Consider the following 14442-nt stretch of genomic DNA (forward strand, 5'->3'; position numbering starts at 1 on the left):
TCAAAATTTCATGTGTATGACAGAATTTTTTCTTTCCCTCTTTGGATGAAAGCAAGCGACTTCAGGATTTCACTGTACCTTGTCAACACACCAAAGATTTTTTTAGGCGACTTGAACCCATATAGTAGCAGTGGTACTAGATACAAAAAAATTTGAAATTCGGTTAGGGAATTTTTTGTAAATTTTCACCCCTACATTTCCCTCAATAATTTCCCACCCATTGGCAATACTGCAATGCAACTTACACCAAAAGATAGCCACATTCATTTTCTAAAAAACAAGGCCTTAACCATATCAATCGAGTGAATGGTTTTTGTCCAATAAGTCACTAACTGGAAATGTAGGAAAACGCCAAAAATGACCTGGGGCCGAAAGGAATAATCACACAATTTTGCTAGTATATAGGTGCAAAGAAACAAAAGATGTGTAAGTTACGAGGGCTTCGAATCAAGTTCTGTTGATTATTTCAATAATCTGCGACGTAAATCAATAAATAATAGTTACCAGAAAAAAAACAGACATTTGAAAAAAACATGAAAAAGAACGATGTTTTTTATTGAAAAAAACTTCACAGAAAAAAACCGTTTTTTTACAACACTAATTCTGTGTTCCAATTATTGGGGCAAAGAGTGGGAAATCCCCGTCTATAATGAGTAAAAGTATTGCCGGGAACGTTTTTTATAAACGCATAGTACAAAGTGTACTCGATATTGGTAATTTTCTTCTCAAATACACGTACATGTCATACCCACGTAAAAGTTTGTAATTTGCTTAGTGACTATGTGAGAAGTAAGATTAAACAAGTAAGAACATGTTATATTATTACAATACTGAAAATATAGACAGAACTCAGAATCGTGACGGCTTACGAATTTCTTGAGATTAGGATCTATCTATTAAAATGCTACAATAGCAATTAAAAGCAACTGAGCTCCAACTATAACTTTGGCTTTCAAATCTTTCATTTACGGTTATGTGTGATCTCACGTTTAACACAAACAAACTTAACATTTTGAGTATGTGTACTTTAAATAAATTAGTTAAATTCATCATTTTCATAAAGTTTATGTTTTAAAATTATTGTTCAAAGCCTTTGTATTTTAATAAGCCTTCTGTAAAATCAATCACGTGACTTGTGCTGCCATCTTCCGAGCTCTTTTAAACTATATGTTGTGGACGTTTATATGTTTGTGGTCAATCCTTTCGACAATGAGACCTCGGAAACTACAGGCTCTAGAAAGATGACGTTTTCACTGATCGATTGCAAATTTCATGTAGATTGTCCAGTTCTAATTGAATATTTAAAAAACATGGCCACTATTTATTTATTACATTTTTACGGGTACATTGGAAGTTGAAATTTAAAAAAGAACTAAAGCATCACATCCTACGCATTATATATTCCAACACCACAGTGTTGTATATAGGGGTTGTATATGTCTCAGGCGTTTGTTTCATGGCCAAATAATAATGGAAAAAGAAGGATAACCATTTCTGCAATCTAAGATGAACCTTTATTTTTGTAGTGTTTTGCCCAATGAACACCATATATAACTGACATTATAATTAATTGTGTATGTAACGTATTTGCTTATTACACACTGCATGCAAGAGGAAAGAAAACACTGGTCATACATGAATTAAAAACTGCAATCGGAAGTAGGCTCAAATCTAGCAAACGGTGCGAGATATTGAGAAAAAATAATCGAAAAAAGTCTCCACTGTATGATACCCCTTGGCTTTTTTTTTTTTTTTTTTTTTTTTAATAAATACGTCTTTCACTTGTGTCTGTAAACGGACATGTACAGACGTTGTGAGGAATGAAAAGGAGATTTATGTTCATATGCGAATGATGCGCTGTGTAGAGAGCGCAGGTTCAGCTAGTTAGAAATGAAATTTCTGGGTTTCCGGCGTCTATGGCCATGTTAGTCCCTCACGTATGAGAAATGACTTGCATCGTCAATCACACTGCCTGGAGAACTGGGAAGGAAGAAAGGAAGGAAGTGGCCTTTGACCATTATGATAGGTACCATCCCGGCACTTCTCTGGTATGAATGAGAAAACCCCAGGAAAACCTCACTCCGAATGCCTGCCCTGAAAAAAAAACTTTTACACTTTTCCAATCGAGTGCCTTACCGGGAATCGATCCCGGGGACACGCGAATTTCTTGGAGGAAGGTTTGCAAGATTTGTCTATCGTATACGTACATCCTCGTACGGACACTATAATCTGTTTCACGTAACCTGATTGGAAAAAGAAGAAATTTTCCCCACCACCACGCTCAAGTACAGGTGAATGTTTGTGTTCTGTCTTCCGCCATCAGACCCCGCACACGGAAGTATAGAGTGTACCTAAATATGTCTAAATAATAAATTATAACTTTCATAATAACACTGCGTATTTTAAAACACTTAATTACATTTGCCTGTATTCGTGAAGTAAGTAATACATGTTATTATAATGGAAATTTTATTGAACAGTTGTATTGTTTGTTTTCCTTCTTTTTGACATTCGAGCTTCTGACATAATGTTGGAATGGCAAGGGATGGCAGGGTTGGTAATTGAATGGGTATTTACTTATTAATACAATAATTTCATAACATAAAATCGAAAACCGAAAATGAAATCTTTATAAGTTTTACGTCCCACGATTATCCGGCTAGGCTAAAGGATACATTGATGATGAGAAATGAATGAAACTATGGAATGAAGCAAATGGGAGGAAACGGGAGAACCCGAGAAAACCCACGCGCACAGTGTAAACTCGAAAATCAAGTGCGATGTGTATGGGTAAATTATCAGAGCGTTAAGATAATAATAAAACCTGAAATGCTATTTTAAAAAAAAACTTCTCGTTTCCTCTCTTATTAACAGATGTTCTTACATTAAAAAGAACAAGAAGAAAAATATATACACGGATAATAGTGTTCCAATAATAATTTTGTTTGCTGAGCCTCTCTTGCAGAAGAGGGGAAAAATGTTCTTTTACTGTCTGAGAAATATTATCGGTCTCTATTAATAGGAATAACAATTTGCAGTAAATAACTTTCAGAGATGAGACGGTTATGGCGTACAGAATTTAAAATAATATGAAATCTTTGAGTTTTACGTCCCACAATTATGCCAGCTAGGCTAAAGGAGATGGTGATCATGAGAAATGAAAGAAATGGTGGAATGAAGAAGGTGAGAGGAAACGGGAGATCCCCGAGGAAACGCACGCACGCGGTGTTTGTCCACCACAAAGTTCACATAACGCGAGCTGGGATCGAATCAGGGACCCATCCACTACAGGTGAAAACTCTACCACTGAGCCACAGCGGCCCCAGGCGTGCAGGATAGTATAATGTTGTAACAAGAGTGGAGTATTGTATAAGAAAGAAAGAGTAATGATAAATAGGACTTTGTTCAATTATTCAGAAATAACGAACGTTTTGGCTTAAAGAGCTCAAAGGTTCATCGTAGCAGAAACAAACATTTCCATTAGATTTTAACCTGTGAAAAGTCAATGTACCATGTTTGTTATCAACCATCATTCAAAGATTGTGCTTTGTATTGTCCGGAAGCTTTTTCTTTCCCCCAGCAAATAGTCTTCTTCTCCTAAGCTCTTTGAATAGGACTTAATGACTTGGTGCGAATTTCTCATACAAGCAATGTATCATGCTTATCTTGTACGTATTAACTTTACTATTTCTATAACACTCGGTGACCTGTAGTTGTTGTGAAATAAAAAAAAAAAAAAAAAAAAAAAAAACTTGTATAGTGTTTTAATTCACCTGAATGTATGTCTTTTTCCCTCCAAATATTTTTATCAACATTTTATTTTCGAAACCCCGCAGTTCCCGTTCTTGTATTCGTGTTAGGGATCAACTTCGACATTCACACAAAATTGGGCAGATTGGGCTCTTATTGATTTGAATGTTTTCGATATTTGTTAAGACAATAAAATGTTTTACAGTAGGGTAAAACTTTAGTACATAAATAATATGCAATACTTTTTTACAAGACAAAACTTGAAAAACAGTAATTGTTTGTTACTCGGTGTTGATAGCTAAAAGGAACAGCGGTGCTTTCTCAGCATCAGGTGCGAGCGAATTGACGTACGGATTTAGAGCTTACACGATTCTGTTCATTAGAAAACTTCCCTCCCAGGGGCGTCATTTAGGGAGGGCAGGAGGGGGCAATTGCCCCTCCCCAAGAGTTTGAGGAATGTATATACTTTATTAGATTGTCTGCTAATATATTAGTAAAAAGCGTGAAAGTCTTATGGCGGTGGTGCTCTTGCCCCCCTCAAGCAAAGTCTGAAATGACGCCCCTGTTCCCTCCCTGTGAAGGTCAACGAATTGCTTTCCCCTTCTGCAGTGGTAAGTGGTGGCAGGTAGGGGAGTTTCCTATCAGGTTGCCTGGGTCAGACTTTAGTTTCAAATTGAAATTTGCTTGTAGCTGCTGGACCATTGAAAATTTATTTACAAATTGCAGAAAGAAATCATTTTCTGTGCTAAATACGCAGTAACTAAAAATAACTTCTGTTCATTTTGAAAAGGTAATTAAAACGTTGAAGTTATTGATTGATTGATTGATTTTTGAGTTTTACGTCCCGTTCAGCAGCGAGGCTATATGAGACATGGACCTACTGATTAACGTGGAATCCGAACCACATGAACTCCCGCCGGGAACGTTGAAGTTATTAAAAAGACTGTCCATATTGGTATCTGTGAAAGTGTCCTAGAAAAGGACGTCTTGCTGAAACAACAACAACAACAACAACAACAATAATAATAATAATAATAATAATAATAATAATAATAATAATAATAATAATAATAATAATAATAATAATAATAAGTTGAGGTTAAAGTACGCCATCTTGGGTTTGATTCCAGAAAGTAGACTATTTGAAGTAGAGGTTGGCCGGCCATAATCGTTCATAAGTTGTAACATCAGATTATTTAGTTTAATTTTGATTACACTGTTCAACAAATTTTGATCGAAAGTATGTAAATTCTTTGAAATTACGATTTTTACATTCATTTAAGCATAATATGAAAGGAAATGATAATAGAAGAATTTTCTTAGCTCAGGTTGTGAAAAAACGCCCTTGTACAACAGTAGCTGTATATATACAAATGTATTAATATTTATAGAACATTTAAGCAAAATCCTTGTAAAAACCTACATTTCACTTTTTTTTATCTATTTCACTGTGATGTGATAAGCTGGGGAGTTAAGAAGTTCCCTAACCTATAGCTTTCTATACCCTTGTACTTCCTTTTTCAAAATTGCGCAAATACCAGTTTCACAGCGATACAGAAAATAAAGTAACCGTGGTCAAGTTAAACATTAACAATTCCGTAATAAAAATCAGTATTAACATCAAAACATGAAAAATATGTACAAATACCTTTTTGTGCAAGAACTACACTGGAATGTAGACAAAAGTTTCAAGTGATCCCTTGTACAGGATTTTGTTTATTTTATTTTGAGCGTCTTCGTTTGGCTTGCCTTTTGTAGGTTACATCTGGAGCATCCCTTGCAATAGTCCAACAGTAGTCGGCCAATATGTTAGAACTCCACTTTCCCTCATATCTCTTCTCCATGGCTGCAATATCTTGATGGAAACGCTCACCATGTTCGTCACTTACTGCTCCACAATCTTCGGTAAAGAAGTCTAGATGTGAATGAAGAAAGTGGAGTTTCAGAGACATATTGCAACCAAGATTTTCGTAGCACAATAACAACTTTGCTACCAGTTGTTTGTAATTTGTTGCTCAGTGTCTTCCCAAGAACTGTGAACAAACACTCTTCAAGCTTTCCCACGCAACTTTCTCCTCACCTTGGAGAATTTCGTCGAACTTGTGATCTTTGAATAGTTGCCTAATCTGTGGTCCTATGAAAACACCCTCTTTAACTTTGGCATCACTTAGTCGAGGGAATTGTCCTCTTAGGTACTTATAGGCCTCATCCTCTTGGTTCATGCTCTTAACAAAATTTTTCATTAGACCTAATTTAATATGTAAAGGGGGAAGCAAAATTCGGTTACGATCTACCAGTGGTTCATGCTGCACATTTTTCACTCCCGGCTGAAGAGTTTCTCTGGTACTCCAATCACTTTTGCGGTAATGAGATCCACGATCTCTACTGTCCCATTCACATATAAAGCAACAATACTTTGTATACCCTAACTGCATACCTAGCAACAGTGCTATTACTTTAAGGTCACCACAAATGAGCCACTGAAAATCGTAATATTTAATGGCTTGAAGTAAACGTTTCAAGTTTTCATAAGATTCCTTCATATGAACTGCGTAACCTACAGGAATTAAAGGAAGTTCATTTCCAATATGTAAAAGCACTGCCTTTAAACTCACCTTGGACGAATCTATAAAGAGCCTTCACTCCGTAGGTTCGTAATTAATTTTAAGTGGCCTCATGAGACCATTTACATCTGTACATGCCACAAGTGTGTCTTCCATAGTAAAAAATGAAGTGAACATCATCTCCCTATTCCGATACACTGAAATATTTACTTTTTCCTGCAATAAATTCCATTGCTTTAAGCGTGACGCTAAAACTTCGGCTTTGCTTTTCGAGAGGTCCAAGTCTCTGATTAGATCACTTAGTTCCTCTTGAGTAAGTCTATGTGGTTCACATGGAGGTTCTTCTACAACAAACGTAGGGTCCTTCGAAGTACTTGATTCAGGAGCTTCAATTTCTTGATCATTATCAGAAAAAAGATCGTATTCTTTAGGTGGGTCAGGAACAGGTAGTCCTTCTCCATGTGGAACAGGGCGCATTGCAGAAGGAATGTTAGGATAGATCAAGGCCCGCTTCTTCTTCGTGGAAATTCTCTTCTTGACGGAAGGAACCATACAAAAATAACAGTCTCTGATGTGGTCGTTTGGCTCCCTCCCAAGCATGGGCACTGCAAAAGGCATTGAGCGCCCCTTCCCATTAATCCAATTTCTTAGATTGCTGGCACAAGTGTTACACACAATGTGGGGTGCCCAAGATTTATCTTGGTCTCCAATTTTACAATCAAAGTAATATTGATAGGCTTTTCTTATTAGTGGTGTTATAGTCTGCTTTTGTGAGGAAAATGTCACTTCCCCACACACGTAGCAGAAGCTATCCGCACTGTTTACACAATTTCGCGGCATTTTTGTTTATTGAAATCCTCAAAATGTCACTTGAAATAGTTCCGACAACTATTTAAAAATGTACATTCGAAATACCAGTATTTTTGCGTACTTGTAGTTGTATTCTTATGTCCTGCACTACACAAACGTCACACCCAAAACGCTGATAACTGCACTAAACCTGTCTTTTCTAACAATAGCAGAACACTACTGAGATAAGGAGCACAATGAAACCAAGCGTTCATATAGTTTCTCCAATGTTGCCGGATCAGTGTAACATTTTACCCCAAACGAAGCGAATATATTTATTTTTAAAGCGTTATTATTAGACATGCCTGTAAAACGAAAAGTAGAGCTAATATTCGAAAATAACTTTCAAATTCGTGATCAGCACCACAAAATCAATAAGAATTAGCTGATTTTGTTCAATTTACATTTTTGTTGTTGAACAGTGTTATTTATATGAAAATAAATATACTTTTAATTAACCTATTTATTTATTTATTTATTTATTTATTTATTTATTTATTTATTTTTCAGAAATATTCATCAGAGTGAATAACTTTATTAAAACTTACAGTGACACTGTTGCAGTTTGGCTTGGACCTGAATTATACGTGTTAACTGCTGCCCCATGGGTAATTGAGGTAAGGAATGAATATACAGGGTGATTCACCTAAACTTGCACTGCAGAATACGTCGGAAATGAAACATACAATCGATGCTCTACTTTCAGAGATGTCAAGTGTATAGAAGGGTTGATATTTGTAGGCCATTACAAAACAAAAGAATGGTTAAATGGAGTTTTGTAAACAAAAAGGCACTTTTAAAAACTTGAACAATGCTTTGGAATGTCGTGTAAAGTGAAGTACAAGTGAGGGAATGCCAATGGTGTTTATTGCATGCGTCTAGTTCAACTACGTCAAGAGATATCGCCGAAAGAAACCAAGGACAAACGAAAATGCCCCATTCAATAGTATAAGTACAAGACAAGCACCATGGACTAAACCTCCCAGTACATCATACACATTCACATTCACAAGTTTCGTTCAAAATTATGTCTATTAGCTGCAAAACAAATCTCCATCTAATGTGTGAAGATTGCTGTACATGTTGTAGCACTTCAGACGAAGTGTTAGAACGGACTATACCAATATAGCGTTTCATATCGTTGGGGATTGTTGACATATTGTTGTACAGAGAAAAAATCTAAAGCTGTGAAATCAGGGAATGGGCTGACCAATTGGCAGCTTGCTTCCCTTCTTTCAATCCAATGATAAGGAGACATTTTGTACAGACAGACCGTGGTGCATTGTGGGCTGGGTAGCTGTCGTGGTAGAACCACATGTTCTTTCTGATCTCTAGTGGAATGTCATCGGTGGAAGGTTGTTCTTTAGCGAGTCGACGTACTTTGGGGAATCTACTGCAGTATGCCTTCAATGAGAAACAGCCCTATGATATATTAGTCTACTATACCATCCCACACATTTACACACCAAGAACGTTATTGTTCTACTTGACGTAAGCAAAGGGAATTGTTGACAGACCAATAATACATGTGTCGGAGGTTCATCTGACCATGATTGTCAAATGTTGTTTCGTCAAAAAACAAGATGAAAGACATTCTGGCCTAATACCCATTCGTAAAACTGTTGACGAGAACCGTTTCCATGGAGTTCTTGCATGGGACTTGTGACTGGATGGATGATACGAATGGAACATGTGACAGTGGAGAATATGACCGACACCCTTGCCTGACTCAGGCCAAAACCCTTTGCAATGGCACGCATGCTAACGTGATGATTATTTGCAATTACATATTCTTTTCCGCTTGAATGTAGTTCCGAAAAAAGTTCAAATCTTCACGGATCATGTGAACAAAATCATTATACCTAGGTTTTATTTTTACATATTTTGGCATATTTTACTCAATATTACATATTTTCAGGCATGTTATTTAAAATCTAATATTTTAGCAGTTTCTTGTAATCCCTGACCATTCTCTACTTGTGACTGTTATAAGGAATACAAAACAACTTGAAGAAATGTTAATTTCCGAGAAATTTGCCCTGTCCTGCACTGCATTCCAAGCACTAGGAGGGGGGGGGGGGGGCGAGGAGCAGAAGGCTAAACGTAATTTTAGATGTCTGGCATTGAAGATTTCACTGCTTGAGACGGTTCATTCCGTCACTCTTTCAACGAAAATCACCCAGCCAGTTTCATCCCTCCGTGCTGTCTGACACAAAAGTAGCCGTAATGTGGAAAATTTCTTCATATGAACAGACGTTGTCTTGTGGACGTGTTTATCGTGGACTGAGGTTTTGTGTATCGATATTTCGTCATGGCACCGGTTGCATCATCGCTAGCATCTAAGTTAAAATCATGAGTTACTGTAGATGATGCTTTCACAATCGATGGTAAATAATTATTTGTAAAAACGTGACAGTATGTGACAAAAAGATAAGTTGCTCCATGAAATCGCAATTCCAACAACATATACGAACCGCGCTTTACACAGGAAAGAAACGGGAATTATCTTCTCACAAACAAGTTCTTTTAACGCAGATGCGACAGAGATCGTCTTCATCAGAGAATGAGTTTTTCGCGGACATGTATGGTGCAATGGTAGCTGCAAACATTCCTTGGAACAAACTTCAAGTGCCAAAATACCGGGATTTCTTGAAGAATTATTGCAAGCGAAATATCCCGAATGAATCTATATTGCGGAAAAAAAGTACGTCGATGTTTGCTACATCAAAAATGTCGAAGAAATTCGCGCTCAGATCGGTGATTCCTATATATGGGTGGCTGCGGACGAAACCACCGACCGCTTGGAACGCTTTGTTGTGAATTTAATAGTTGGTAAGCTAGATCCCAACTCGCCCTCGAAATCCTACTTGATATACAAAGTGTCCGGAATGGGATTGACGGTTTTAAAAGTGTATAGTTTTAATATGGTTAAAGATACAGAAAAAAAACATGCATTTTAAAGGAGAACTCAAAAAGTTTATTTGGTCTTGCTTACAAGTCATTCTAACTCAGTGTAACTCCACATGAGCTCCATTTGTAACTCTTATAATATCTAGCTTGAACTCAATCTCTCTCCACATATTCTGTAACATCTGAGGTGTTCCTAATCCGGTTCTTCAGTTCATCAAGGTTACGCACCTTTTCACCAGAATACACAAGGTCTTTCACATACCCTCACAGGAAGAAGTCCAGGGGGGTAACATAGAAGAACGTGGAGGACACCTAATTAGCCTATCACGGCCTATCCAACGGCCAGGAAATTCAGTACCAAGGTACTCCCTCACTTGTAGGCTCCAATGTGACGGGGCACTATCCAATTGGAATATCACTTGAGGTTGCAAATGTGACTAGGGAACAACAAAGTGTTGAAGCATGTCTAAGAACACATTTCCTGTTATGGTTTGCTCTATGAAAAAGAAGGGGCATTATGTGTTAAAGCACACCAAACATTCAATGTGGGACTGTCTCTAGAATGTTCTATGTACGCATGCGGATTCTCAGATCCCCATATCCTAACATTGTGTCTGTTAACACAGCCGGACAAGTGACAAGTCGCCTCATCAGAGAAAACAACGTTCAATAGGAAATTATGGTCATAATCAATTCTGTCCAGAATTTCAGTAACAAATGCTGCTCTCTGGGGCTTATCGATGGACTTATTTTCTTGCAACAATTGCATCTTATACGCGCGCAAACAGAATCGTTTGTGTACCACATCGTGCACTGTTAATTTGAAATTCCCAATTGCCTGCTCGCTGCGCGAGTTGACTTCCTCGGGCTACGTGAGAAACACTCTCTTATTGCTTCCACATTTTCTTCTGACATACGCGATTTACCATCGCTGTGTTGTTTCACTACACTCCCCGTTGATAAAAATTGATCCTTCCACGCCTGGATATTGTTGCGTGATAGAGAATCCCTGTGGTAAACACGTCGAAAGTTTTGTTGAACTTGAACAACACTTTTGGCCTCTGCAAACCACCACACGCATTGCGCCGTTTCGACTACCGACACCATTTCTGTTTATCGGCGATACTAGTTGTTCAAGTATGAAAATTTGCTGAACAAACTTTTTGACTTTTCCTTCAATATGAATGTTTTTTTTCTTCTGTATCTCTGACCATATTAAAACTATACACTTGAAAACCGTCAGTCCCATTCCGGACACCCTGTATTGCCAGGAGCTTGAATGTGTCAATCATTCAACCGTGGCAAGGTTCGTAAATAATGGCCTGAAAATGCTGTGCCCTCGTGGTGTTGAAGAGGAGAAAGTACTTGTTTTCTACACTGACTCTGCAGCGTACATGTTAAAGGCAGGTAACGCACTTAAAGTTTTCTATCCCAACTTAGTTCACGTCACTTGTGCTACACATGCACTTCAACGTGTCGCAAAGAAAGTAAGAAGCAAGTTTCCTGACGTGAATAAACTTATTTCCAGTGGAAAAAAGGTGTTTTTTGAAAAATCCCCAAAGAGTCCACTGTTTCAAGGAACGTCTGCCAAATGTACCTCTCCTCCTGAGCCGGTGTTAACAAGATGGGTACTTGGTTAGAAGCAGTGACATTTTACAACGAACATTTTGAGGGCGTCAAATCCATTGTAGACTCGTTCCCGCCGACAGTGCAGTTTTCGTGCGTGAAGTGCAAGCTGCGTTTTCTGTTCCCAAGATGTCTTCTTTGCTTGCGTACATTAAAGGCAATTTTGGTTGGCTTCCTGAAACCATCAAGAAATTGGAAACTTCTTTACTCTTGCTTCAGGAATCCTTGTGTGTCCTGGAGGATGCGAGAAAGAAGTTAGATGTTGTTCGAGAAGAAACTGGTGTGAATGTTGCCGCTAAGTTCCAGAGGGTGCTGGAAAGGAAAACTGGGTTCATCACATTTCTCAGTGTGTGTAAAATCCTGAGTGGAGAAGTTACAGAAGATCTGCATATTAACCCCGAGAAAATTCACTTCATGAAATACGCCCCAGTGACATCAGTAGAAAGGTCATTCTCTTCCTACAAAAATGTAATGTCAGACAAGTGTCTTTCTATGTCTTTTGAAAACGTCGCAAAATATATGGTGGTGCATTTGTTTTTCTAAATAAGTGCCTCAGATAGTGTTTGGATTGTATTTGAATATTAGAAAAATTGTAACATTTCGTAAACTATCATACAAGTAATTGTTTAGAAATAAACAACGAACTGCTTTGACTGAGTGCAGTGTATATACTGTATTAGTGCTATGTTTCTAAATCCACGCAAGAATAGTTTTGGTAAGTACATTGTGAAAACTTTCTATTATATTTGATTGGCCCTCTACTAATATTCCAAAATATATTTTTTTCCGAGTTGAACTGCGTTTTGTTTCATGTTTAATGAATGACCTAATTATTGAAAAGCTTAGCAACTTCATTTTCAAATTTGCTTAATTAAATTAAACATCACACATACAGTATATGTATAGGCTACAACATGAAGTATTCAAATTGCATAAAAAAAACAAAATTATATAGCAAAATACATATTTTAGCGACATTTTGATATTATATATTTGACTGATGTTACATATTTCACTACACATAATTAGCTTTGTACCTTACATATTTATGTGCATATTTGACAAAATGATATTACATATAATCCGGGCGCTAGTGATGATCTACCGGGACAGCAGCTACTGTAGAACACTATTTCCGATATTCCAGTGACTAGCTTGTTTCTCGTAAGAAAAGGTGTTACATTTCCAGTTCCCCTAGTTCGTTAAAGAGTTTCAGAAGTAACTGTCGGCTTGTCTTATGTTTGTTGAGTTACCTCTTGGCGTACCGTACACGATAGCATGCCATTTTTCCTACATTCACTGTACACAACTGTATGTCGGCTTTTTCAGCATTTGAAAATACCACATTCCCGAGTAAATCCAGCACGTCTTACTTCGTTAACTCGTGACAAGGACGATCCCATGTATTGTGAAACATACACCCGAGCCCGAACCACAATATGGACATCATTTCGCCTATGGTACCTGTACTATTAACTGGAGTGTTACCATTCGTCCTTGGTTTATCTTCGAAGTCGTCTCTTGGTGTATTTGGACTAGACGTGTGGATTAAACACATTAACATTTTCACCACTATTACGACATTATTCCACTTAAAACTTACATTGTTTTATGTATATACAATACTCCATTTTACTTTCTTTTAATGGACTACTAATTTCAGCCCTTCTATATACTTGATACCTGTGAAAACAGCACATCCATTTTTTTTTTTTTTTTTTTTTTCAATTTCAAACCTATTCTTAGTGCAAGTTTTAGGTGAATCATGCAGTATACTATTTTCGTGATATTGAAAATAGAAATATGAAGTACCTCGATTCACAATGTATATAATAACTATGTGAGAAATGAATTCATACTGTAAAGTATAGTTTGGAAGGTCAAGGTAAACATGTTTAGTTGTTTACAGATGCTTTCTACCGTGACTGTATTTTTCTTTATATAACTTCTACTTACCATTTTCCATGCTCAAACTGACTAAACATCTTCACTTATTTTACCACGTTCTCTTCTCCTTTTTCGTGGGAAATAAACTGTTTTAAAGGCAATGAAGAAGATCACGCGATTTCATGTATGATATATGATATATGAGATATATGCATGATATATGAGATATATGTATGATATATGAGATATTGAGAGTAGAAAAAGCTGCATATCCTTTTAGTATAGATAACCAGCTTTTCTTTGTTACTGTACAGGTTGCACAAATGCTAGGGGATGCTATAGATTATTAAATGGAAGATGAATAGCCACCATTAAAGTCACCGTTACCCCGTCAAGAACTTAACGGATTAACTGCATTAACGAAAATCGACCTAATTAATCGTTCTAGCTGTCTAATGTTAAATTCATAGAATTCAAAAATTCGTTTTCTTTAACCAGTTATCGTGTAGGGTAAGGGATGGACGTATAGTAATATTACAATTTTGTTATATAAGGCTCGTTTGGGTGATCTTAGTAAACCATTCCTCAAATAAAACCAGTATTGTAAAGTTTGCAGGTGTAAATAAGGATGATAGCTTGGTGGTATATGTGGGAGAAGCAACACATTTTTGGAGAAGACTACGCGTCCTTAGAGCGCAAGGTTCTATGTCCAATTTTAGAAATTTTACAGGAGAGCAAAACTAAAGGACATAGGACATAGGACATAGAAGGACGTATGGCATAGGACAATATTTCATTCATTATTTCTTGTAAATAATAACGATTTCGTACGCCTTTTGTCGCCATGTGAAATAGC

At 37.0% G+C, this 14442-nt stretch overlaps 1 protein-coding gene across 2 annotated transcripts in view; it reads left to right on the forward strand.

Annotated features, from left to right (window-relative positions):
* LOC145690042 (cytochrome P450 4C1-like) overlaps window positions 1-14442 on the forward strand; it is a 90720-nt gene that overhangs the window by 28189 nt on the left and 48089 nt on the right. For both annotated transcript variants that reach the window (XM_081764541.1, XM_081764543.1), the window contains exon 2: window positions 7674-7780. In XM_081764541.1, coding sequence (XP_081620667.1) covers window positions 7674-7780 — 107 coding nt within the window. The remainder of the gene's footprint in view (window positions 1-7673; window positions 7781-14442) is intronic.

This window comes from Thermobia domestica, chromosome 7, assembly GCF_964235325.1.
Source record: "Thermobia domestica chromosome 7, izTheDome1.hap1.1, whole genome shotgun sequence".
NCBI classification, from domain to species: domain Eukaryota; kingdom Metazoa; phylum Arthropoda; class Insecta; order Zygentoma; family Lepismatidae; genus Thermobia; species Thermobia domestica.